A 25,551-nucleotide genomic window follows, 5' to 3' on the forward strand; every position below is an offset into this window, starting at 1 on the left:
TTTACAAGATGAATATTACATTGTAAATTCAGAGAGTGCATCCCATGTGTCAGAAATAAAACAGCAATTGCGCATAAACCTACATTTTTGGCAATATGATCATATAATGAAATCAGGAGCCACTCTGGAAATGGAAGGTCAAGTCAAGTGCAATGCATTGTGGGATGCAATAACTCATGCAGTGTGCTCTGGTTGCAAACTACACTTTTTGGCAAATGTTGTAGTGTGTATGTCTATGGTACTCCATGCCAACAGAAAATGCACATACTGTGCACAGTTTACATATCGCATACAGAAAAAATAGTGGGCCTATGCCTGATCTGTTATGGTTCCCAGCAGAAGCCCTCTCTGCTCTCTCCTGCCTCCTGCTGGTGGTGCACTGCACAACACGGCGTACTCCAAAACACATCAACAGCTCAAACTGGGTGAAGTTTAAAGTACATATGCGGTTGTTAAGGCTGACGTCACGCAGCAGCGCTTCCGGGTCCAAACGCTCTCTCTCATACCACAAGAAAAACTACAAACGGTGCTAATGTACACACACAATCTGGTGTAATACTACAACAAAGTTATAATAATAACCTTTTTCTCCATACCATAACTCCAGATGGCCAGACAGTGATTAATCTTTTATAAATCGTTAAAATATTAATGTAACGCTGTGACCATAGAGAATGTTGTGTAGACTGTAAGTATTTAAAATGTTTAACTTTTTTAAATGTTTGATGTTTAATATGAAAAAATAGCGCTCATAAACGGGCGTCAATGACATTCTCAAGTGAAACGAGTTGAGGCTTGGACCCAGAACCGGCTTTCTTTACACACATGTTGTTCTTTACACACACGTCAAGACTTAACATTCGGATAAGGTCTGTTGGATCAAATTTAGGCAAAATAAGGCTAATCAAATCCCCACCCCACACTGTAAAAAAAAAAAAAAAATATATATATATATATATATATATATATATATATATATATATATATATATATATATATATATATATATATATATATATATATATATATATATATATATATATATATATATATATATATATATATATATATATATATATACACGTTTTGTTTTTTGTTTTTTTAGCCAAATGCAGGGTTCAGCCCAGTGACAGTCATTTTATTGGGTGATTTGTAGCATTATTACCCATGTGCTGGGTCACTGAAAAATGCTGGGTCAAATTTTTTAACCCAAAACGCTGGGTCGGTTTATTGGGTTATTTTAAGCTTCTTCTTTTTTTTACCCATGTGCTGGGTCACTTTAAAAAATAGCTGTTTTTTGTGTTTGTTTTTTACCCAAATGCTGGGTTTCGCCTGCTTGGTCATTTTATTAGAATATGTATTCCGATGTGCTGGATCAATCTGAAAAATGCAGGGTTCTGGTTTTTTTAAACCCAAATGTCATTTTATTGGATTATTTTGGGGATTTTTACCCAGTGCTGGGTAGTTTTTCTGTAACAGCTGCTGGGTCATCATATCAGTGTAACCCAATACTGGGTGTGCCAAACTGGTTAAAACTGGATTGTCAACGGTCATTTTGTGTTCTGTTCTGAGAGAAAATGTCCGGAGGGGAAACTTACTGAATAAAATTAAGGTTTGTATTACACTGTATTCCAATCAAATTATTACTGTACAAAGAGGAACATGTCTGTAGTCTCACATTTTACCTTTTGAGTGTGTAAGTCACAGCTTACGTCTGCTGGAACACTAGCCGAACGACGCACCAGCGCCATCGGGAAGTTTCACCTCCCGCCTAACGAATGCGCGACCAGGGCAGAAATACGACGCTACACCGCTGTCCCAAACTGCGTGCGCTCCACTGACTTTTGATCGAGGGCGCGAGAATCGCGGCTGTGGTATCGCCATATGTTTGACGGGCTGAAACTTAAATGTCTGACAGACAAGATGGCACAACGGAAAACTGTTTTTTGTCACTTTTCAAAAACATATTGTCGTTTAATGAACTGGACAACCCACTGATAGATAGCAGTTTTTCTTCCCACAGATTTCCATTGGCTGCTGTTGCTGCTCCTGTCGTGTCCTAAAACATTTACTAGCCTAAATGTTTTTGAGTATTTTATGACTGTAGAAGACTGACTTGCCATGGAATAAAACATATATTGTTCCTGCCCTATATAATAGATTTTAGAGTCAGGTGCACCTGATTGACTACTGACCTACATGTAGGCTATTTGTATTATTTACAATAAAAAACTTTCAATATCCAATTGACTGACCCAGCACTTTCAAAAAACAACCCAGAAAAAGGGTTAATGCATAAAACCCCAAAATAACCCAGCATTTGTCCTCTTCGCTGGTTGTTTTAAAACCCAGCATTTTTAAAGTGTACATTTTTGGTGGCTGTTGGATTTTTTACAATGTGTTCTTCAGATGATTTATTGGGGTTCTTTAAAGCACCAAAACATACTAAAGTGTTTATGCATTGGCTATATGGCTTCTTTGGGGATTTTAAAAAGTTATCTTATCATTTTTTAGAGCAGGTTGTGCATGTATAAACCACAACATGAGCAGAATAAACTGAAAACTTCTATCATCTGGGACAAAGCATTTGTGAAGTGGAAACGTCCAGCACATCCCTCCATATCACGCAGATAAAACTGGGCCAGTGAGTTTGAGAAGTGGGCCAAAGTTTCCCTCCTTCTCCTCCACTGTCAGTCCATTCATCACACCGACTGACGCGCTTTCATCACACGATTCATCTCTCCTCCTCGTCTGTCTCTACTTCCACCAGACACGAGGGGTGAAGTGATTCGTAATGGCGGAGACTTCTAAATGAGTCAGGCACACTTGCATGAGAGTCCAATTCACACACACACACACACACACAAACACACACACACACACACACACACACACACACACACACACACACACACACGTGCATGCAAACACAGACACGCTCACACATATAAACTCAAATGCACACAGGCAAATGTAGACATAGACACACACATACGCAAATGCACGCCCATTCAGCCCACAGAACCATTACTAGTCTTGCAGAGCTGAAGATAAAATTCAAATAACATGCAAATGAGCATTGCAGCACAAGGTTTGTGTGTGCGTGTGTGTGTGTGTGTATGTGTGTAGGTGGCTGAAAGGGAGGCAGTATCCAAACAATCTTGGCTAAAAGCCGTCCTTCCTGTAGCTCCAGGGGTTTTTGATTCTGCTGAAGAGACCAGCACAACACAAATCAACAGAAACCACAATCACATCCACACAGCACATATTCACACCAAACCACACAAAGCTCAGACTCATTTGACCATCTTTTTTACATGCTGCATCCCAAGCGGCATCCTCCCCCAGTTTCTCTTGAAGCCTATTTGCAAGTGACTTAAACTGCAATTCGTCGACTGGCCACTAGGGACTTTGAGTGACAGGTGGATTGCCATCTGCTGTCTGTTAGTCATCACGTCACCTCAGCTCCAGCCACTCCTGCCTCTTTTCCCATTTTCAGTTACCTGGGAGTGACGCGATGACGAGATGGCAATGGCCGACTTTGAGGCTGCTCTTCAGAACGCTATGGGTGAAATCCCAGACACTACATCAGTGGCGGCTGGTGAAAAATATTATAGGTGGGGCTATTTTTTTTGCGGGGTGTCTGGGGGTCTTCTAAATAATAATTTATTTCAGAGTTTAAAAAAATATATATTTCGTAGATGTGGTCGTGTGCGAAAACATTACAATGTACATGTTAACAGAATTGTTTCTATAGAATTATTCCTCCCATAACTAGACCTAACCAGTCTAGTCAGCTGGTAAATACTGTAACTAAACAATAAAATAATAAAGATCTTTCAAATGCCGTTCTTTGTTCTTTTCTCAGAGAAAAGCTTAACTCCAAGTCTTCCAGAATCGCAGTCAGAGCTGATTCAAAAGACCGCCGTCGTTCGCCAGTTTCTGTGTTTACTAGAAGCACGCAAACGCAACTCGGCCGTCGTCATTATGGCCCCGCCCACCGACTCTATACATGATGTGATTGGCCAGTCCAGATTGTGAGGAATACAGCTCAGAAGGGTATTGAGAGTTCCTAGACGACACTTGCGGGCAGATTAAATTTGCTGCCGCTAGGGTGCGTCTAGATTAGGAAAATAGTATTTCCACATAAGAATTTTAATTCAAAGTGTCATTTTCAGTGTCTTTGTAATCGATTGTGAAATTTTAATTGCAATTTCTGAGTGAAATCTTTACGCCAGTGTGCACCACTAAACAGCCATTCAGAAGTATATATATATATATATACATTTGTTTTTTTTTGACAAAAGATTACCACAAAATGTGGCCTTCATTGCCAATCTCTATCTGATTATGGGAAATATATGCCATAAGCATTAAAAATCGGCTAAAAGAAAACCCAAATTTTGATTTATGGTAGAAATGAGACATAGTGAATTACTGAAAAATAGTAAATCTATCTATGTGGAGCTTTAAGTTGTTTACATTTGATCATTTTTTGTGATCTTTTCTTTATTTATTTTTTTCTATTTGTTGTACGTCTGTTCAACAAAGTGTTAAATATTTTGATATGTAAGACAAGTGATTATTGTCATGTTTATTGATTATTATTGTCATGCAATTTGAATGGCAATAAAAAAAACATTCAGAAGTTCCAGTGTATTCTGTATATGAAATAATTCTGTATATTAATTATTAAATTAAATAGACATTATTTAGATGTTTTTCTAGAGCCAGGATATTTGCTACTGAACAAAACAACACACTATTTTTTGTTGTTGTTTAAAATAACACATTTTAGTGTTTATTTTTATTTACTGGTGTTTTTTTAACCACATTGGAATTAAAAGTGCAGTGTGTGATTTTTGCACCACTAGCAGTCAACTGATATTTAGCCTGTTTTATTAATCATTTTCTTAGACAAGTTAATTTACCGAAGGCTATGAACGCTAGGTAAATAAGTTTATTTAATCAGTTCACAATATGTACACATTCATTATTAATCTTATGCCTAATCTGATGAAAACAGCCTTCCTGTCCTCTCACATAGACCGTTCATTATTAGGCTAATTATTATTACATTATATGAATCACGTAGTTAGTCCTAATTTCAATTCAAAATGGTGAAAGTAGACAAAACTTTATTAGTTTTCCTGATTATTTTTGTCGGTTGTTTAACATTTATATCCTAAAACAGCTGTCAAATATAAAAGTTTAGTTTAGCTATTTATAACTTATCTCGCACAAATGTTAACAACTGAAGCATCGTGCTGGAATTCACGCTCAGCAGCTTCTGTGAACATAACGCCTACTTTGATTTGATTGGTCATCAAAAATTTTGACATTGACAAGCAGTGACAGACCAGTGAGCGGCTCAGATGAGATGATCTTGGTGCTATTAAATCCTTGCAGCACTAGTGTTAATGCTATATTAGGCAATTATTTCACAACATTTATTATGTACACCTCACAAGTTCTGGACCTCGGTCACGTCATAGCTCAAAACCAGGAGTGTTCAGGAGAATTGTTGGCGTGTTGCTATTTTGAAGAACTGAAAAGAACTGCGCCATTGACCAACACAATCCTAGCCTGGATGCCAGCCGAACTTAGCCCCGCCCACAATTTTTTTAGGTCTGGCGTTTCCGGCCTCGCTCCATAGAGGAGTAATTATCCCCGAACAGAAACTGTTCGGACCAATTAAATCATCAGGACGGGCTTTAGACGATGACGGACAGATGATCAACAGTAACGTAATCATCACGTCATCAAAGGGGCTTGGGTTATATTAACTCGAATCCTAAACGGAGAGCTTGTTTGTATCTGCATTCACCTTCACAATTTCTTTCAGAAATGATGATCATGTTGGGTAAGTACTCTGTGTATCATTATATTATTTTATTTTTTTACAACACCGGCAAAGATTGTGTATTCCAGCCTGATTTCAGCACGCGTGCAGACAGGGTTGCCAAGTTTTTACAACAAAATCCGCCAACTACTAGGCCTAAACAATAGCTTCTCGGGGTTCTCTGGAAAAAAATGGTGTTTGGGGGGTAAAATATGGGTTATTTTGGCAAGGTTGCCTAAAATTCGATCTCTTGGTCTATATATCACATAATAGTCGCTTCAACCCGCGGACATAGAAAACAACCCGCGGAAAAAAACGCGGACTTGGCAACACAGTGCAGTTGAGCTCTGTTGACATTTGACAATGCGTCGCTTCGTTGCTCTGATTGGTTGTTGGTCTGTCCAATTGAGGTCTTTCCTGGTTGGGTTGAAGCACGCCCCATAATCACAGCCCAATGGAGCATCAGACTCATATTCTGACTAGAATTGAGTATGACCGCGTCAGGCTAACACAAACCTGCTCTAAAGTCAAAAAGCGCCGTATTTTATTACACACACAGGGATGCGCAGCAGCACACATTTGTAAATATCAAAATAAAATGGATTACAATGTAACAGATTTTTAGTGTGTACATAATGATAAAAATGGCGTAATGGATAGTCATTGTTTGTATCATAATTCAAAATACCTATATGCAGTAATGACGAATAAAACTGGCTACTTATTTAACCAATCGTGGCAATACACACATGTATTTAAACTAACTCGTCAGGTTGAGGGTGTCCATATTCCCCCATGTAAATATCGAATCCGCCTTGGTGTGAGCGCAACTGGCTGTTAAAGGGGAGATCAGTCTCTGATTGGTTCATTGTACGTTACGCCCAAAACACACGACTCATTAAGAGATGAGATACAACCCTTTTGGACCATACACCTGGCGCCACATTTTTTCTGTCGTTAAACTACTTTCTCAAATAAAAATATTGTCCGATTTAGTGGCTTACAACTTACAACATGTACCGGCAACAGGATATTTGATGTATAGAAACGAATAAATAAATGCAACATGCCATCAACAATATCATTATAAAGTGCATTATAAGTAAAATATGATAGTAAAAGGAACATTTCATTAGTCAACTTCATTATACGGTGGTCTTTGCCACGTTTTTAAGCATGAAAGTCAATACAAAGTCTGTTGTGATTGATGAGTCTGACCCAAATCGATTACTCAAGTCTACTTTGATGAATCGGACTGCACTGGTCAGTCATGCAGTTTGTTTTTGGTGTGCATCCAGCATAGGTGCAATAAAAAGACGTGCTATCTATTTATTTTGTATTGTTATTCTGCAGTATTTTATCTCATCACGTTCAGCTCAGACTGCAAGCTCAATCAGAACTCGGGTAAACTAGAATTTCTTTTGCCGTGAGGCTGTAGATTCAGAAACGGCGCGGGGTATTGCAGCGGCGTAATATCAGCAAACTTGCATGAGGTTTTTATTTGATCTCATTTGGTTGGCTAGTGCGTGAGGATCTCATTTCTGGTTTAATACACTCGCGGCTGCATGCGGCGTGATGAGAAACGCGGAGGCAAAGAGATTCTGGCTGATTGGGGTCGGAGCGCAGCTCTGTGAAGCCGAACGGGATCGAACAGCCCGCCGTCTGGTGTCACCGAGGCCAAGCTGTGTCACTTCCAATTCTGTCAAAGAGGGAAAAAATGCTGCCGTGGACACGGGATGCCATCCCATGTTCACCTTCCTGAAAATGACATCAGCTGTCTGTTCAAATTTAATCTTGCAGTTCACATCTCTCTGCGATATCAACCTCGCCCTTCACTGCTAACACAACAGCCTGGCTGAATCAAATCTCACCGCAGACACACTTGAAGAGATGAAAGCATTATAGGATGGACACATTCTCAATCCCATCATCTTTAGCAAAGACATTCTTAAGCCAATCAAACGCTTTAATCTAAACGTAGCTTAGTTCAATCGAATTGAGGCTGAGTGAATGACCCAAAAACTGGCCACGGGTTTGTTCTGATCGGGTCGTGGACAACAGGGGGAAACAGTGATGAATGACAGCTTATCTTCTTTGAAAAAAAGACCCATATCTTTAGTATTTTTGATGTGAAAGGCCTTAAATTCTGGAGCTGAACTGGGATTTTGGAGGTGGGAACAATAACCATCCACCTGAACCTCTTTAATAAAATAATTACGTATTTTGTGATAGTAATACAAAAATACAATACAAAAGTTTGGGGTCAATAAGATTTTTAAATGTTTTTTAAAGAAGTCTCATGCTCACCAAGGCTGCATATTATTTAATGAAAAATACAGCAAAAATAGTAATAGTATAGTAAATAGTAAGAAATATTACTCCAGTCTCCAGTGTCACATGATCCTTCAGAAATCATTCTAATATGATGATTTGCTGCTCAAGAAATTTTTCTGATTCATTATATTCCATATATCGGTCTCCATATCGATATCGGCCGATATATATATAAAAAAAATATATTATTTGCCTGATAAGAAGATATTGGCCAATATATTAAAGCCGACAAATAATGTATTATTTCCTTCAGCTGAGACACTTCAAATGCCATGATGGTTTTAAATTATTTGAAATATGATTTGAATCACTTCAAAAAAGGAAAATAGAGTTCAGAGCAACATGAGCAGCGCAAGTCTGTCATAAAGACTACATAAAATTACAATGAGAATATTATAATTGTGTGCTTGGGTCATGGGTTTTAATGGTGATACTTTAGTTTTTGTAATCAGGCTCTCAAAAATTAAATAAAAATTTGGATTTAGATTTATCGACCAATATATCGGTTATCGGCCTTCAAATATAAAGAATTGGTTATCGGCATCTGTCACAATTTTCACAACGGTGCGTCCCTAATCATCAATGTTATAAACAGTTTATTATTGTGTAAACCCTGATAAATAAAAAAATGTTACTTTGATGAACAGAAGAACAGCATTTAGTTGAAATAGAATCTATTGTCAACATTATAAATGTATTTTTCTGTCGCTTTTGATCAATTTTGTGCATCTTCACTGACTAAGAGTATATAAAAATACAAAAAAGAGAAAAATAATAAAAATATTAAACAACACAACCTTTTCAACATTGATAACAAAGGTTTCTAAAAATAAACTGTACTGACCCCAAACTTTTGAACAGTAGTGAATAACTTTAATAATAATAAAAAGGATGATTAGCAAAGATAATGCCTCTATACAAGAAAGAAATAAAGCTCATGAGCCAATAATCACTCACACACATTTAATTTCCTGCTTCCTGAGAAGGATTTGTGGTTAAACAGGATTAACAGGGAAAAGCCAAATCAAAAGGTCAAAAGAACAATCGGTTTCCTGCTGGATCCAAATCAGACAGCCAGACGCATGGAAGACAATGATGGAGACTAAAGACTAGAGTATACTGCTTACTATTTCTTGAAATAATGTCAAACTCTGATACAATATTCTATTAACCTATATATTTATATACTGTATACTTCCTAATATTGTGTTGGTCCCCTTTTTGCTACTAAAACAGCCCTGACCCATTGAGGCATGGGCTCCACTAGACCCCTGAAGGTGTGCTGGGGTATCTGGCACCAAGATATTAGCAGCAGATCCTTTAAGTCCTGTAAGTTGTGAGGTGGAGCCTCTATGGATTGGACTTGTTTGTTCAGCTCGATTGGATTGAGATCTGGGGAATTTGGAGGCCAAGTCAACACCTCAAACTCCCTGTTGTGCTCCTCAAACCATTCCTGAACCATTTTTCTACAGTAACTTGTTTGATCGGCCCACACGGGCCAGCCTTCGCTCCCCACGTGCATCAATGAGCCTTGGCCGCCCATGACCCTGTGGCCGGTTCTCCACTGTTCCTTCCTTGGAGCACTTTTGATAGATACTGACCACTGCAGACCGGGAACAGCCCACAAGAGCTGCAGTTTTGGAGATGCTCTGACCCAGTCGTCTAGCCGTCACAATTTAGCCCTTGTCAAACTCGCTCAAATCCTTACGCTTGCCCATTTTTCCTGCTTCTAACACATCAACTTTGAGGACAAAATGTTCACTTGCTGCCTAATATATCCCACCCACTAACAGGAGCCGTGATGAAGAGATCATCAGTGTTACTGGTATTCATGTTATGCTTGATCTGTACCAGTGGCGATTTCTTTAAGACTGCAAGGGAAGCTCGGCTTCCCTTATAATGTCTCAAAATTAATGGTCAAATATGTACTATTATATTAACATTGTATTGACTAAAAATGCGTTAGAAAACGTTCATCTCAAAGACGAGTTCGTTCAGAATCAGTTACATATAGCAGGTCGGCTGACTCGATTTCCTTCTCATACATTCCCGCAGCGTCACAGTGCATTTCCCTATTGAAGCCCAGCGTCCATTGACTTCAATGGGGCTGCTTTGAACGTTTTTTTTCAGCGCTTCGAAACTAGACAGTCATTGGATAAATGCTGCGATTATGTCCCGCCCACGGACGCTCAGCGTCTCTGGGAGTGAATGGGGAGTGGGCTGGCCTGGACTCCGAGCCTCTGCGTGATGATTGGAGGGTCTGCATCTCCTTTTGACTGACAGCGATTCTGTACTATAAGGAATCACTGAAGCTATTCGCGCTCAGTCCCATCGCGGATTTCTCAAGTTCAATCGAAATAAAAACTGCTTTAACCTATTTCTTTGATATTTGCTTGGCGAAATTGCTTGATTTTCATCATACATTTCACACAATTATACACCACATTCCTTGTTTCAGTTTTACAGAGTTTAATATTTTTTTAGATCGTTCATTCATTCACAGGGTAAAAGACAATTTTCTTGAAAAGGAACGTAGGGCAGAATTTACTTTTAAATAAATAAGACAATTGGCCAAAAATGAGCTTCCCCTCTCTGACAGACCAGTAGCCGCCACTGATCTGTACATATATATATATATATATAATGTGTGTAATCCTTGATTTCTGTGCATACAGAAAGTCTGCTGTACACAATGTACAGTGTAGTACAGTAGCATTCTTCTGTGCATATTAACTGCCTGAGCACATTAACCAAGAGTCAGCATGTAACATGCGTGTTGTTTGTACTTACGGACTGACGACCCTGAACTGGACGTAGGGGACGAGCTGCAGAAGAAGACGGACGCCGTTCTGCCATTCCTCCTCGTTGCGAAATTCACAGCCCTGAGCATCGCACTCCTCAAACGAGAACTGATAGTACGTGTTTGAGTCTTCAAAGACCAGCCGCTGGTCCACTGAGGGGAGGACAGAGAGGGATTTTCAACACACAACACACTACACATACACTTGGAAAAAATCTTTTTGAAATTGTAAATAAAACTTTGATTGGAGTATGTCTAACAAGGAAATACTATTTCAGTCTTTCTACTTCAGAAATTTGTGGATAAAAGTGTTTTTCTTTTTTGTAATTAATTGTTACGTTTACTAGCCATTTCTGTGAAAATAGTTTCTGAACCTATTTTTTTTTTTTTTCGGTTTATGATGTGATGTGTGTGTGTGCGGTTGATATAGAGTTGTTTGAGTTTGAGCTCCTAGAGAATTACAATTTTCCCAGTGGAATTTCTGAAATGGTTCCCTAAAAACCCATTATAAATTCCAGAGGGAACCTAGGGCAGGGTTGGCCTACAAATTGACATCATGGCTGAATAACTCAATTTTATATCAAAGTTGATTCTTCACACTTCACACTACAGTATTAGAGATACAGTACTGCACACAGTGTGCTCTAGTTCTGCACTGCGGTCCAGGCTACAGGAAAATCTATGTATTATCAGAAAGAAAGGTTCAGTGGGGTTCTCTATAAAGCCCTAACACTTTTATAAAACCCTTAATGACAAAAAGGTTGTACTGTATATAAAGCAAAAACGATTGCTTAATATTTTCATTTTTAACGTATGTTTACGAGTTGCTTAATTTATAAAATTTAAATAAATTAAAAAAATAATCAACCCTTTGGTGCTGTTGGGCATTTTTTGACCAAAATGGGATCATGATATGTTTTGTTTTTATTCTTTACTTCATTGGAATGGTAGAAAACCTGGCAAAAATCATGGATTGGTTAAATGGTCCTAAAAAAAGACACACTTGCACTATTCACATTGAAAAATTAGTGCATTGGAAATGAATAAGAAACATATTTCATCTAGTGAAAGCGTTTGGTAATGCGCCCAAACAAAATATTACCCAAAGCTCATTTTTTGAGATATCAACCTCAAATTTGGAACCCAGCTTGTTTAGATTAATGGCTTAAAAATAGTATTTTTCTGAAATGTTTATATTTATAAATTTAATTTTTTAACTTTAACTTTTAGCAATAATCTGCCAAGTGTAAAAGAAGCCAAATTTAAGTCTGATCTCCAAATCATTCAAGAATTACCACAGTTTGAGTCGGAAATTTCATTTTCAGGTCCATGCTCAAAAAGGTTAATTAATGGATCATAACTAAGTATAATTTAGTACCATAAAATCCCCTAAAAAAATTTATATAAATATATTTAATATACATTAAAACCATTTTTGACTGCACCACAAGCAGTTAAAACAAAATTAGGTAAATTGAATTAAATTATTTTATGATGGAATCCCTAAAAGATTCTAAACGTGAAGCGCCTGACATCATAATTTTATATATATATATTTATATTATTTCAGTTAGTTGCCATGGCAACATTTCTCATCTTTGATTAGTTTAAGTACTAAAATAAATAAACAACAATTAAAATTAAAATGAAACATTAAAAACATTTTTTTTTAAACAGGACAGGTTTATGGGTGGGTTTGGTGTAAAGGAAGAATCAACAGTGTCAGAGATATAATTACAGGAATTAATTAAATGCAGGTACTTAAAAAAATTATATAAGTACAATGTAAAACCACGTGTGTACATAATAAATGCATTGTATCAAATTATTAATTGAAATGTTAGTACATAGTAGTTTACGACATAATATAAAGTGAGACCCCCTAAAAAAATCATAAAAATGACTTTTGATAATTAAATTATCAAATTATTAATAATTATTTAATCATTACAAATTAAAATGAAAACAGAAAACTAAAATCTAATTCAAAGCAATTACCTGAGTGCAGTATCCCCAGCTCCAGAAGCACCTGCCAGACGCGGGACGCCATTAACCGGCACTGAACCGACACACACTGTTCCAGGAGCCACTGGACCAGCTCCACTCCAACATAACTCCTCCTGCACGGACACACACACGTTACTCTCGCCCCGTGTCACACACACTCGCATTACTGCTCAAAAGTGTGCAGTCAGGAAGATCACTTTAATGCTTTAATCCAGCACGGACACATTACACTGATTAAAAGTGACATTTATAATGTCATAAAGATTTCTATTTTAAATAAACGCTGTTCTTTAAACTTTCTGTTCATCAAATAATCCTGAAATATGAAGCAGCACAACTGTTTCCAGCATTGATAATAATCATAAATGTTTCTCATCATCAGATCCTCATCTGAGAATGATTAGTGAAGGATCAGTGACACTGAAGACTGGAGGAATGATGATAAATTCAGCTTTGATCACAGGAATAAATTACACTTTACTATATATTCACATAGAAAACTGATATTTTAAATTGTAATAATATTTCACGAGTTCCCACTTACATCAAATTAAATAGAGTAAAGATTATGCGTATTTGGCGTGCTGTCCAGGGGAGGGCTCCGGGCTCGGATTTTTGCCCGAACCCAGAGTATCCCCCCCCCGTGATAAGGATACTCTATAACTAGACTGTAATGTTTTATGAATTGTAATGGCATCTATTGAGAGTTTATTAAATTGGAGTGAGGAGATGGGGTGGTGGAGGGATGCTAAAATAAAAACGGTCAACGAGAGGAGGTAAATCTGTAGTATAAGTACACCTCCTATCGTTGATCAGATTGATTAGCTTACCATGCTCCACCTGTGTTTAATTAGGTTTAATTATCTGACGTGCTCCCCTTGTTAATTAGGTTTGATTAGCTGACGGCTCCGTTGTTTAATTATCTATTAGTGCTCCTCCCGAAATTAGTTAATAAAACTTCACTTCACAATTTTACTGCTTTTACTATATTTTTGATCAGCAGAAGAGAAAAATATTTTAAAAAAATTGCATGGTAGTGTACCTTCATTAGCAGACTAAAACACATAACAGTTTTAAAGACTCAGCAACATTAAAGCAGACACACACACACACACACACACACATATTTTTTTTAACACTAAACCAGATTCTTTAGCTATTTTCATGGCGAAAACCTTAGTTATTAAAATTTTAAATAGAATAGGATAAATAAGATATTTATGACCTATTTCCCCTAAATATTCTAAAAACGGACACACACAATTAAAACACACGATTAAAAACCTTTCAAAGGGAATCAACAGAATAGCAGAAAAATTACAATATAATAAAACATTTTTTGTAATGTTGCATGACATCCATAACCACATGTCTTTCCTGTAGCTCAATGAGTAGAGCGTGGTGCTAGCAACGCCAAGGTCATGGGTTCGATTCCCAGGGAAAGCAAGAATTGACAAAAATGTAAAATGTGTACCTTGAATGCAATGTTAGGTTCTTTGGATAAAAGCGTCTGCCAAATGCATAAATGTAAATGTAAAACCACCTGCGGATATGCTAAATTAACTACATAACTGTGCAGACAAAATATTGTAATTTAATAAATGCAATTATTTTTAGTATTGAGTGTTTTTATCATATTTCTACTGCCGCTGTTCACCCATTAAAATCAACATAAGACCGTGTTTGCGACCCATTTCCATTCTGAAATGTGAATCACAGCCCTTCCAAATAAAAGGCATGATGATGAAAGGCAGTCTCTATATGAGAAGTGGACGGAGGGGGTTAAAAATAAAACAAAGAAAATGTAAAACACATTGACTTCAGATGTGTTAAAGTCACTGTTACACTCTGATTGCATTTGCTTTAATATTAAATGCTGTGTAAGATTATCACACTGTCGCTGATTTGCATTTTTCAGTCAGGCTGATTTCCATTAGCTTCATCAAGAGCTCAGCGCATCGCTAAACGCATCTACAGCTCTCTGATTCTGTGAAGCTGTCACACGTTCACACTCCGCCTTCTGACGGGACGGTTTTATCCAATCACAGTGAGGTTTGGACAGCGGCCATCTGTGAGAGCGAGCGATAATCGACAGCTGATGATTCAGCCCAACCGTACACACACACACGTACACACACACACACACACACACACACACACACACACACACACACAAACACACTGATCCTGCGTTTAATGGACATGTTCGTAATGTCACATTATAGTTATATCACAAGTTATATCACACAAAAGGTATGACAAAAATCATTACCAGTTTTGAAATTAGTCTCTTTTGCTCTCCATTTATTTGATCAGTAATATTGTGAAATATTGTTGCAATTTAAAATATCTTTCTTCCCTGTGAATATATAGTAAAGTGTAATGTATTCCTGTGATCAAAGCTGAATTTATCATCATTACTCCAGTCTTCAGTGTCCATGACCCCCTTGTCCATGATGATTTGATACTCAAGAAACATTTATGATTATTATCAATGCTGGAAACAGTTGTGCTGCTTCATATTTGTTTGTGTGTAAAATAGAGGATGACACGGGAGTGGATTTTCACTCCTGTCCCGTCTCACTCCCATAGAAAGAAATCTTGTCCTGTCCCACTCCCAGACCAAAGTTTAAAAAATAATCCCATCCCGCTCCTGATAAACTGACTCCCGCTCCTGTACCGCTCCCATATATTTTTTTCTTCAATTAGTGTTTAGTTAATACATATAATTTGATTTAATCTGCTCTCCATCCTGTTTTAGACCAGCTGCTGAGCCCCTTTCTAGATTTTCTCCAGAAAATGGAAGACAGTAAATAAAAGAAAAACAGTACATAGTTCACACCATGTCTACAATAGTTTAATAAATCTAAACAGCACATAAAGCTGCATTTTACTCATTTATTGTTGAGTAAACAATACATTTATAGTTTACATTTATAGTTTTAGTTATAATTCTTAGAGCACTGCTCTTTGAATTCTGGCGGGAAGCCTTGACAAAAAGCACTGATGGCTTCTGGGATGGCTGGGTCGAGTAGTTATTTTTTTAATTGCGTTACATTGTAGGCGTATTAACAGGAAACTACAAAATGTTGCAATTACTTTTTTTTCTTTTTTTCCGTCTTTGCTATTGGTTGATTCCCGCTCCCGTCTGCTCCCATTAACCATTTATCCTGTACCGTCCAAATCCCCTGATTAATAGCAAAGATGACTCCCATTCTGCAGGAATCCCACGAGAATCCCATGACCCGTGGGATTCCCGGAAAAATGTCAGCCTCTAGTGTAAAACCCTGATACATTTTGTTTTCCAGGGTTCTTTGATCAGAAAGTTTAAAAGAACAGACAAAACAACATTTGTCACATTATAAATGTCTTTACCGTCACTCTTGATCAATTTAATGTCTGTTGAACACAATTTCTTGTTTATGCTGGTAATAAGACTGAATAAAGTGGCTATAAATGTATAAATGTAAAGCGGTTACCTGATGATGCGCGCGAGGTGGATCTTGTCTTTTGCCGGATACGGTCCATGAGACAGAAAGGCATTTCTCAGAGCACGTCCAGCGCACGGGAAACTCTGTGAACACGTCTGTCACACACACACACACACACACACACACACACACACACACACACACACACACACACACAGGAATTTCAGGTTATAATTAAGACTTGACGCGGTGTAACATGAATGCTTGTTCTAATAAAATACTTTAAAATATAATTAGATCCACAGGAAAGAAAAATGCACAAATATTGCTCCTAAACGACAGTAAAGAGGTCTAAAACGCTGTCAAAGCTGCGTTCTCATGAATGACCGAAGCTGCTGTCCACATCGGTTCACAGCTCTGACTGAACAATGACAACTGACTCTTCTGTGCTGGTTTTTATCTCCTAGGAAATGAAATGAGGAAATATTTTTTTACAGTCACACTAAATAATATCTTAATGAGAACATAGAAAAGGTTATAGTTATGGCTATGGGATAGAAATAGCATTAGATAAATATAAAAACAATTGAAGTCAACTGTAAAGTCATGATTAAAAACAAACGGTGCGTGTGTCTGTGTTTGTGTGCGTGTTTGTGTGCATGTATCTATCTGTGTATGTTTGTGTGCGTGTGTGTGTCTATCTGTGTGTGTGTGTGTGTGTGTGTGTGTGTGTGTGTGTGTGTGTGTGTGTGTGTGTGTGTGTGCATGCGTGTGTATTTTTTGAACATTTCTTGAATTTCTTGATTATCATTATTAATTATCATTATTAGTTTGTGTGTGTGTGTTTGTCTGTGTGTGAGAGTTTGTGTGTGTTTGTATGTTTCTGTGTGTGTGTGTCTGTGTGTGTGTGTGTGTGTTTGTTTGCGTGTGTATGTGTGTGTGTGTGTGTGTGTGTGTTTGTGTGCATTTGTATGTGTGTGTGTTTTTTATATTTGCTTGTGTATGTTTGTGTGTTTGTGTGCATTTGTATGTGTGTGTGTGTGTGTGTTTGTTTATGTGTGTTTCTATGTGTGTGCATTTGTGTGTATGTGTGTATGTTTGTATTTTTTGAACATTTCTTGAATTTCTTGATTAAAACTGGGGCTCTAATGCCATTTCATGCTTTCTGACTTATTTACACCGTTAAAGAGTTGATTCTCATGCCAATCGTGGCCAAAATTTAAAAAAATGAAGTTTGGACATATGATGGAGTATTTCTGTGCCAAATACACTCCTACAGGATTCAAACAAGTTTCGAAATGTTTTTTCCGAGTATGGCCCTGTTGTGTGATGTCATGAAGGGTGGAGGGCTTGTATGGGCATTTATCCCGGATGAGCTCGTGCACACATTACCCAGAGCGAGAGCAAGAGCGCGTCCATCAATGAGCTTAGTTCAGGTTTCGGAAGCTGCCATTTTGTTTTCACTAAAGAAGTGTTTCTGGCTGTGAGAGAAAGATCACCTTGTTCAGCTTTCCAAATAACCCAGCATTAAGGAAACAGTGGATGCAGTTTTCCGAGAGCACAGTGTGTGTGTGTGTGTGTGTGTGTGTGTGTGTGTGTGTGTGTGTGTGTGTGTGTGTGTGTGTGTGTGTGTGTGTGTGTGTGTGTGTGTGTGTGCTTGATTACAAAAAATACAGAAGAAGAATAAATAGAAATACAGTACAATACAATCAGCCACATTTGACCTACATATACACAGTGACATAACGTGTGTGTGTGTGTGGTTGTGTGTGCGTGTGTTTCTGCTGACAACCACAGTTTGCATATCTGATATTTTATAACGCTTCCTCCTAAACCTCTTGTTACATCTCTCTCTCTCTCTCTCTCTCTCTCTCTCTCTCTCTCTCTCTCTCTCTCTCTCTCTCTCTCCTCACTTTAATCAATACAACACTGGCCTCTCTGATCCACTCAAAAGCACCTTCAGCATTATTGATCATGTTTAATAACACTGTCAGAATCCATAGCGACACCTTCAGCACACAGATGCCCCATATGAGGTCAGAGGTCATGACCTCAGGTCGTAACTTTTGACCCACAGAGCAACCGACACCAAAAGACGCACTGCTTTGAGCTCCAATGACGAGTCTCAATACTAAACGGATGAAAAAAGAACATTTACATTAGTATTAATACATTTAGCGATGTATTGAACATTTCTTGGGCTTTATTAAAGCAATAAGGCTGTGTTGTACATAAAATTTACCAAAGTATTAATCAATTATAGGGACCTGGCTTTGCAATATGCTTAAGTGCACCCATTACTGAGGTCAAATCACTGTAAAACAAGGTACGGTAAAGCAACAAGTTCTTATTATTATCTTATTCATAGTATATTGGCTAGAAGTCTCTTGGCTGCTGTTTATTTGCTGTCAGACAGGATAGTCCCGCCCACAGAGGAATCTCATTGGTCAGAACTCCACATTAAACACCAAAAGTTCTGATGGGAGTTTTGCTGTCAGATTTAACCGCGGCTGGTTAGATCACAGGATAATGCTTGTTCTCTCGTGGCTTATTGCTTTAATAAATTCTGAGCTCACTGAAAGAACAAAACCGATAAAGATCATAATCTCTAGTCAGTGATAATCATCTATATTCATACGTTTTTTATTGTTATGTGATGATCTATAAAGCAGAAGGGCCTATAGAGGGGCTTCAGGCATTTCTGGCATTGTCTCGTTCATGTGTTTGAGTCCGTATCTGATGTATGTTCTTTTACGCACACACACACACACACACACACACACACACACACACACACACACACACCCATCAGCGCCGCACTCGGGCGATTAGACGTTAGCTCGAGCATTTAGCAGAGCTCAAGCGTGGATTAAAAAGCTTCAGAGATTCTAATGAGACGCGAAGAGGATCCACAGATTAACATCACAGAACTCACTGTCATGTGTGTGTGTGTGTGTGTGTGTGTGTGTGTGTGTGTGTGTGTGTGTGTGTGTGTGTGAGCCTGTTTATGTGGTTTATGAGGACACAAATTTGTATAACTACATGGGTATTACACTGGTATTACACTATAAATGTGGTTTATGAGGACATATCAAATGTCCTCATAATTCAAATGGCCTTAAAAACATACTAAATGATGTTTTTTTGAGAAAGTAAAAATGCAGAATGTTTCCTGTGATGGGTAGGTTTAGGGGCAGGGGCAGTGTAAGGGGATAATACAGTTTGTACAGTATAAAAACCATTACACCTATGGAGAGTCCCTGTAAACCACATAGACCAACGTGTGTGTGTGTGTGTGTGTGTGTGTGTGTGTGTGTGTGTGTGTGTGTGTGTGTGTGTGTGTGTGTGTGTGTGTGTGTGTGTGTGTGTGTGTGTGTGTGTGTGTGTGTGAGACTATAGTGCTTAGAACTACAACTAAAACAAAGAAATGCTAAAAAAAGTTAATTGAAGATGAAATTAAATAGAAAATATAAATATTACATAAATTAAAAATGGGTGACTAACTGAAATTAAATTGGATGGATGGATGGATGGATGGATGGATGGATGGATGGATGGATGGATGGAACGAGATAGATAGATAGATAGATAGATAGATAGATAGATAGATAGATAGATAGATAGATAGATAGATAGATAGATAGATAGATAGATAGATAGATAGATAGATAGATAGATAGATAGATAGATGATGGATGGATGGATGGATGGATGGATGGAACGAGATAGATAGATAGATAGATAGATAGATAGATAGATAGATAGATAGATAGATAGATAGATAGATAGATAGATAGATAGATAGATAGATAGATAGATGATGGATGGATGGATGGATGGATGGATGGATGGATGGATGGATGGATGGATGGATGGATGGATGGATGGATGGATGGATGGATGGATGGATGGATGGATGGATAGACATAGATAGACAGATAGATAGATAGATAGATAGATAGATAGATAGATAGATAGATAGATAGATAGATAGATAGATAGATAGATAGATAGATAGATAGATAGATAGATAGATAGATAGATAGATAGATAGATAGATAGATAGATAGATAGATAGATAGATAGATAGATAGAAAGTTTCTCACCTTGGCTCTGGGTGTGCCGCCGCCGCTGGGTCCTGGGATGGTGTCAGGTGACTGCTACACAATCACAAAGAGAGAAAGCAGAGGAATCAGTTCATGAACAAACAGATGAAACTCAACACAAGCACACATGAACACGATGAAGCTTTCGCCACACGCTCACAGATGAGAAGATGATCTGATCTTCCTGCAGAGGGCCTTTCAAACATCACGCGCTAACGTGACCTTCACATGAAACGCGCTGAGACGGAGCCGCAGAAGTGACTGGACAGGGTAATGCCATCCTAAAGTGACATTCTGCCATGTTTCCGATGTCATGATGAGCCTTTGATGTTGTTCAAATCTATGCATATTTCTTCATGTTTTGTTTGACACCGCACAATGACACGTCATGCAAATCATGCGGTAACCTTTGGCTGTGCGCTGAAAGGTGAACGAGGGCAAACCTTTGGGGATGTTGATATATATGAAGACTTCCACATACATATACCATGGTGCTTAAAAAACATACTATTGCCATAATACACATCCAAAAAAAAACATGGTAATTCACAGACGTGTCACTAAACCATTTTATAAAAATAAAATAAAATAATAATAATAAAATAAAATAAATAAATAAAATAAAATAAAATAAAATAAAATAAAATAAAAAAATTAAATAATAATAATAATAAAAAAATATTAGAGTAGATTAGATTAGATTAAAACGTCAAAATAAGAAATGTTGCCTCAGCAACTAACTTAAATAAGATTATAAATCATTTATAAATAGATTATAAATAGAAAGAGTAAAAATCAAATAAAAATGACCAAAAATAACAAAACAAAAAAAAAAAAAAATTAAAGCCAATTAAAAATATTAATAGTGCTGTTGAATCGATTAATCACATCTAACAAAAGTTTGTAAATATATACATAAAGCATATACACACCTGCAAGTTTTTATGTTAGATGCGATTAATTGATTCGACAGCACTAAATATTAATAAATATTATAATAACATTTAAATAACACTAAAATAACGCTGACCCAGGGTAATACCATGGCAGTTTTCTGTTTGTGGATGCTCTTTGCAGTCTGACATGAGGGACCTGATGACATCCGACACCCAGACACGTAATAATGCTCTCTCAGCAGCACGACAGAAGTTAATATTAAACATGTGCAGTCATGTGATCATGTCAGCCTGGAACGGGCTTCGCTAAAGCGACGTTCTGTTAGAAAGAAGGCTTGTTAGGTTTTATTTGGACAAACTCTCAGTGTCGGGCCTTCATTTGGAGAGCGCCTTAAATGAGGAAGAGCCGGATCTGTGGACATGAGCTGGAACAAAGACTTTGATCCTCATTATAACGATCAGAACTTTGATCAGAATGAGATTTATCTGTCTGGAGTGGCCCACATTCGTTCCTTTATCTTCTGCTTCCATTGTCCTATCATACAAGAGCGTAACAGAATACACACTGCAAAAAATGCTTTTTTTTGTCTTGTTTCTAGTCCAAACATCTTCAAATTCTTAAAACAAGAAGTGTTTACTAGACAAGCAAAAGTGATTGTCTTGTTTGGGAACAAATAACTTAAAATGAAGAGAGTTTTTGCTTAAAATAAGCAGAATAATCTTAATTCAAACAGAAAACGAGATTATATTGTTTACCTCATTGGCAGATTATTTATCTTATTTTAAGGAAAAACTCTCTTTTGAGTTATTTCTTCTCAAAACAAGACAATACTTTTTGCTTGTCTAGTAAATGTTTCTTAATGCAAGCATTTTTTGATATTTTGACTATAGAAAAGGGACAAAAATACTAAGTAAGAAAAGCATTTTTTTGCAGTGCATAAAGATATTTCAGATTGTGTGTATTGTCTTATTTTAGTCACATTCATATTGTTTCCTTATTTACATTCTGCAATCTGTGTCACTCAGGTCTGCTGATCGGTCAGATCTCAGATCTGTTGAGCAATAAAGCTAAACTTTAAAACATTAAAAATAGATATTCCAATTGATCAAAAAAAGAAAAAAATCCCCCCCAAACACTTTGTTTGTGGTTCCAGGTGTTTGCATATGGGTCCAAATGAAATGAGCCACACACACACAGTTTCTCTAGATAATGTATCTATATCGAGATCTGGGGGCTTGTCCGGGATATTCCCAAGGAAACGGGACTGGTATTATCACTCGAGATGGGTTTTCAAATCCTCAACTATGATCATTGCTAACGTATCTGGATAATGTGTTATATGAGATACATTTCAGATAAATGTGCAAAATTGATTTAAATCTATCAATACAAAAATAGGGATGCACAATATATTGGCCGATATATGCTCATTTTTAATGTTATTCCTATCATTCAGACAAGAAAATGTAGCCGATATATTAAAACCGATAAATAATGTATTATTTCCTTCAGCTGAGATACTTCAGAGGCGCACATGATGGTTTTGAATTGCTTGAAATATGATTGTAATCACTTCAAAAAAAGGAAAATATAGGTCAGAGCAACATGAGCAGCGCAAGTCTGTCATACAGACTACATAAAATTATAACAAGAACATAATTGTGTGCTTGGGGCATGGCTTCTTATGGTGAGCCATAGAATAAGGACGCATCGAATATGTGTCTCCTGAGTAAAGAAATATTAAAGAGCATTAAAAACATACGGCAATGCAACTCTGAAGGTAAGTGTTTCACAATAAATTAGTGTGCAGTATTTAAAAATATATATATATTCAAACTAGCCTGACGCGATCATACTCAAATCTAGTCAGAATATGAGTCTGATGCTCCATTGGGCTGTGATTATGGGGCGTGTTTCAACCCAACCAGGAAAGAGCTCAATTGGACAGACCAACAACCTATAACGCATTACGTTAGTTGTCAAATGTCAACAGATATCAACTGCACTGTGTTGCCAAGTCCGCGTTTTTTTCCGCGGGTTGTTTTCCATGTCTGCGTCTTGAAGCGACTATGATATATAGACCCATGAATGTGAATTTTAGCAGGCAACCTTGCCAAAATAACACACGTTTTTCTAAAGCTCGCCCTGATGATTTCATTGGTCCAAACAGTTTCTGTTCAGGCATAATTACTCCTCTATGGATCGAGTCCAGACCGAACCGCCCAACCTCAGATCTTGTAGGTGGGGCTGAGTTCGGCTGGCATCCAGGCAATATTCAAACACTGCAGGATCAATAATTAGTGTTAAAGGTTTGTTGAAATCGCTAATCTTATGCTTGAGCAGCCACAAACTAATATTTCCAAACCAGTGTCACAGACACTCAAATCAGGCCGTTTAGATTAACAGATCAGGAAGATTAAAATCACAACCAACATTCCCATTCTGCTATCATGCTTAACATCAAAGAACTATAGTAAACAGAAATAGATGGATCTGTTCAATGGCTGAATATTGTTTGCAATTCCTGAGATTGCCTGAGCTGATGGTATCGTCCGTGACGCGAGCTGACCTGCAGGTGTCCACAGACAGACTGCTATCAGCAAGAGCTTGTCTCTCTGCAGACCAATCTCTCCAGGGGCCGTGTGTACGTATGCGTGCTGGATTTGTTTTGACTAGGCTCTGAAGACGGCGTGTGTATCAGATTTACTGTATTGATTTGCTGTGGGCTGCTGTTGCAAATCTGGGAGCTGAACTCTGTTTAGGCCGGAGAGGAAATGGAGCAGACAGGCCACCGAGATTAGCAGAAAAGGGTTTTTAGATAAAAAGGGACATTCTTGTCCTTCATGCATACCTAAAATCTTTCGATGAAATCACCTTTCTTGTTCTTTGCGGCTCATAAATCACAAAATTATCCCATCTCCTCAATGTCATTTGAACAACTCTTAAACTTAAGTATTGAAAATTTGTGCATAGCTCGTGATATCACACCCTTTGTACTCCAGACATGAATGATTTATCATATAAAATGTGGAAAGGTTTGCTGTTACCTATTAACTACACAGGAAAACACATAGCAGCACCCCGAGTAACCACCCAGCACACCCCAGCAACCGATTAGAACATGAACACCCTAGCAACCACCAAGAACACCCTAGCAACCAGTTATAACATGAATACCCTAGCAACCACTTAGAACACCCAGACCACCCTAGCAACCACCCAGAACACCCTAGCAGCCACCCAGAACACCCCAGCAACCAATTAGAATATGAACACCCTAGCAACCAGTTAGAACACCCAGACCACTCCAGGAACCACATAGAACACAAATGCCCAAACAACCACCCAGGATATCTCAGTAATAACTTAGAACAAATAAATCACCCTAGCAACTACCCAGAACACCCTAGCAACCAATTAGAACATGAATACCCTAGCAACCACTTAGAACACCCAGACCACCCTAGCAACCACCCAGAATACACTCTAGCAACCACCCAGAACACCCCAGCAACCAATTAGAATATGAACACCCTAGCAACCACTTAGAACATCCAGACCATGCTAGCAACCACTCAAAACACCCCAGCAACCAATAAGAACACAAACACCCTAACAACCATGCTGAACACCCTGGCAACAAATTAGTACATGAACACCCTAGCAACCACTTAGAACACCCAGACCACTCCAGGAACCACATAGAACACAAACGCCCTAACAACAACCCAGGACATCTCAGTAATAACTTAGAACAAATAAAACACCCTAGCAACCACCCAGAACACCCTAGCAACCAATTAGAACATGAATACCCTAGCGACCACTTAGAACACCCAGACCACCATAGCAACCTCCCAGAACACCCCAGCAACCAAATAGAATATGAACACCCTAGCAACCACTTAGAACATCCAGACCATGCTAGCAACCACCCAGAACACCCCAGCAACCAATAAGAACACAAACACCCTAACAACCACGCAGTACACCCTAGCAACCAATTAGTACATGAACACCCTAGCAACCACTTAGAACACCCAGACCACTCCAGGAACCAAATAGAACACAAACGCCCTAACAACCACCCAGGACAGTTCAGTAATAACTTAGAACAAATAAAAACACCCTAGC

General features: G+C 38.0%; 1 protein-coding gene across 2 annotated transcripts in view; it reads right to left on the bottom strand.

Annotated features, from left to right (window-relative positions):
- The window catches only part of rapgef5a (Rap guanine nucleotide exchange factor (GEF) 5a), a 94,919-nt gene that overhangs the window by 63,823 nt on the left and 5,545 nt on the right, over positions 1-25,551 (bottom strand). For both annotated transcript variants that reach the window (XM_067425837.1, XM_067425836.1), the window contains exons 2-5: positions 20,521-20,574; positions 16,463-16,569; positions 12,975-13,096; positions 10,967-11,129 (exon numbers count right to left, since the gene is read on the bottom strand). In XM_067425837.1, coding sequence (XP_067281938.1) covers positions 10,967-11,129; positions 12,975-13,096; positions 16,463-16,569; positions 20,521-20,574 — 446 coding nt within the window. The remainder of the gene's footprint in view (positions 1-10,966; positions 11,130-12,974; positions 13,097-16,462; positions 16,570-20,520; positions 20,575-25,551) is intronic.

Source organism: Pseudorasbora parva, chromosome 19, assembly GCF_024679245.1.
Source record: "Pseudorasbora parva isolate DD20220531a chromosome 19, ASM2467924v1, whole genome shotgun sequence".
NCBI classification, from domain to species: domain Eukaryota; kingdom Metazoa; phylum Chordata; class Actinopteri; order Cypriniformes; family Gobionidae; genus Pseudorasbora; species Pseudorasbora parva.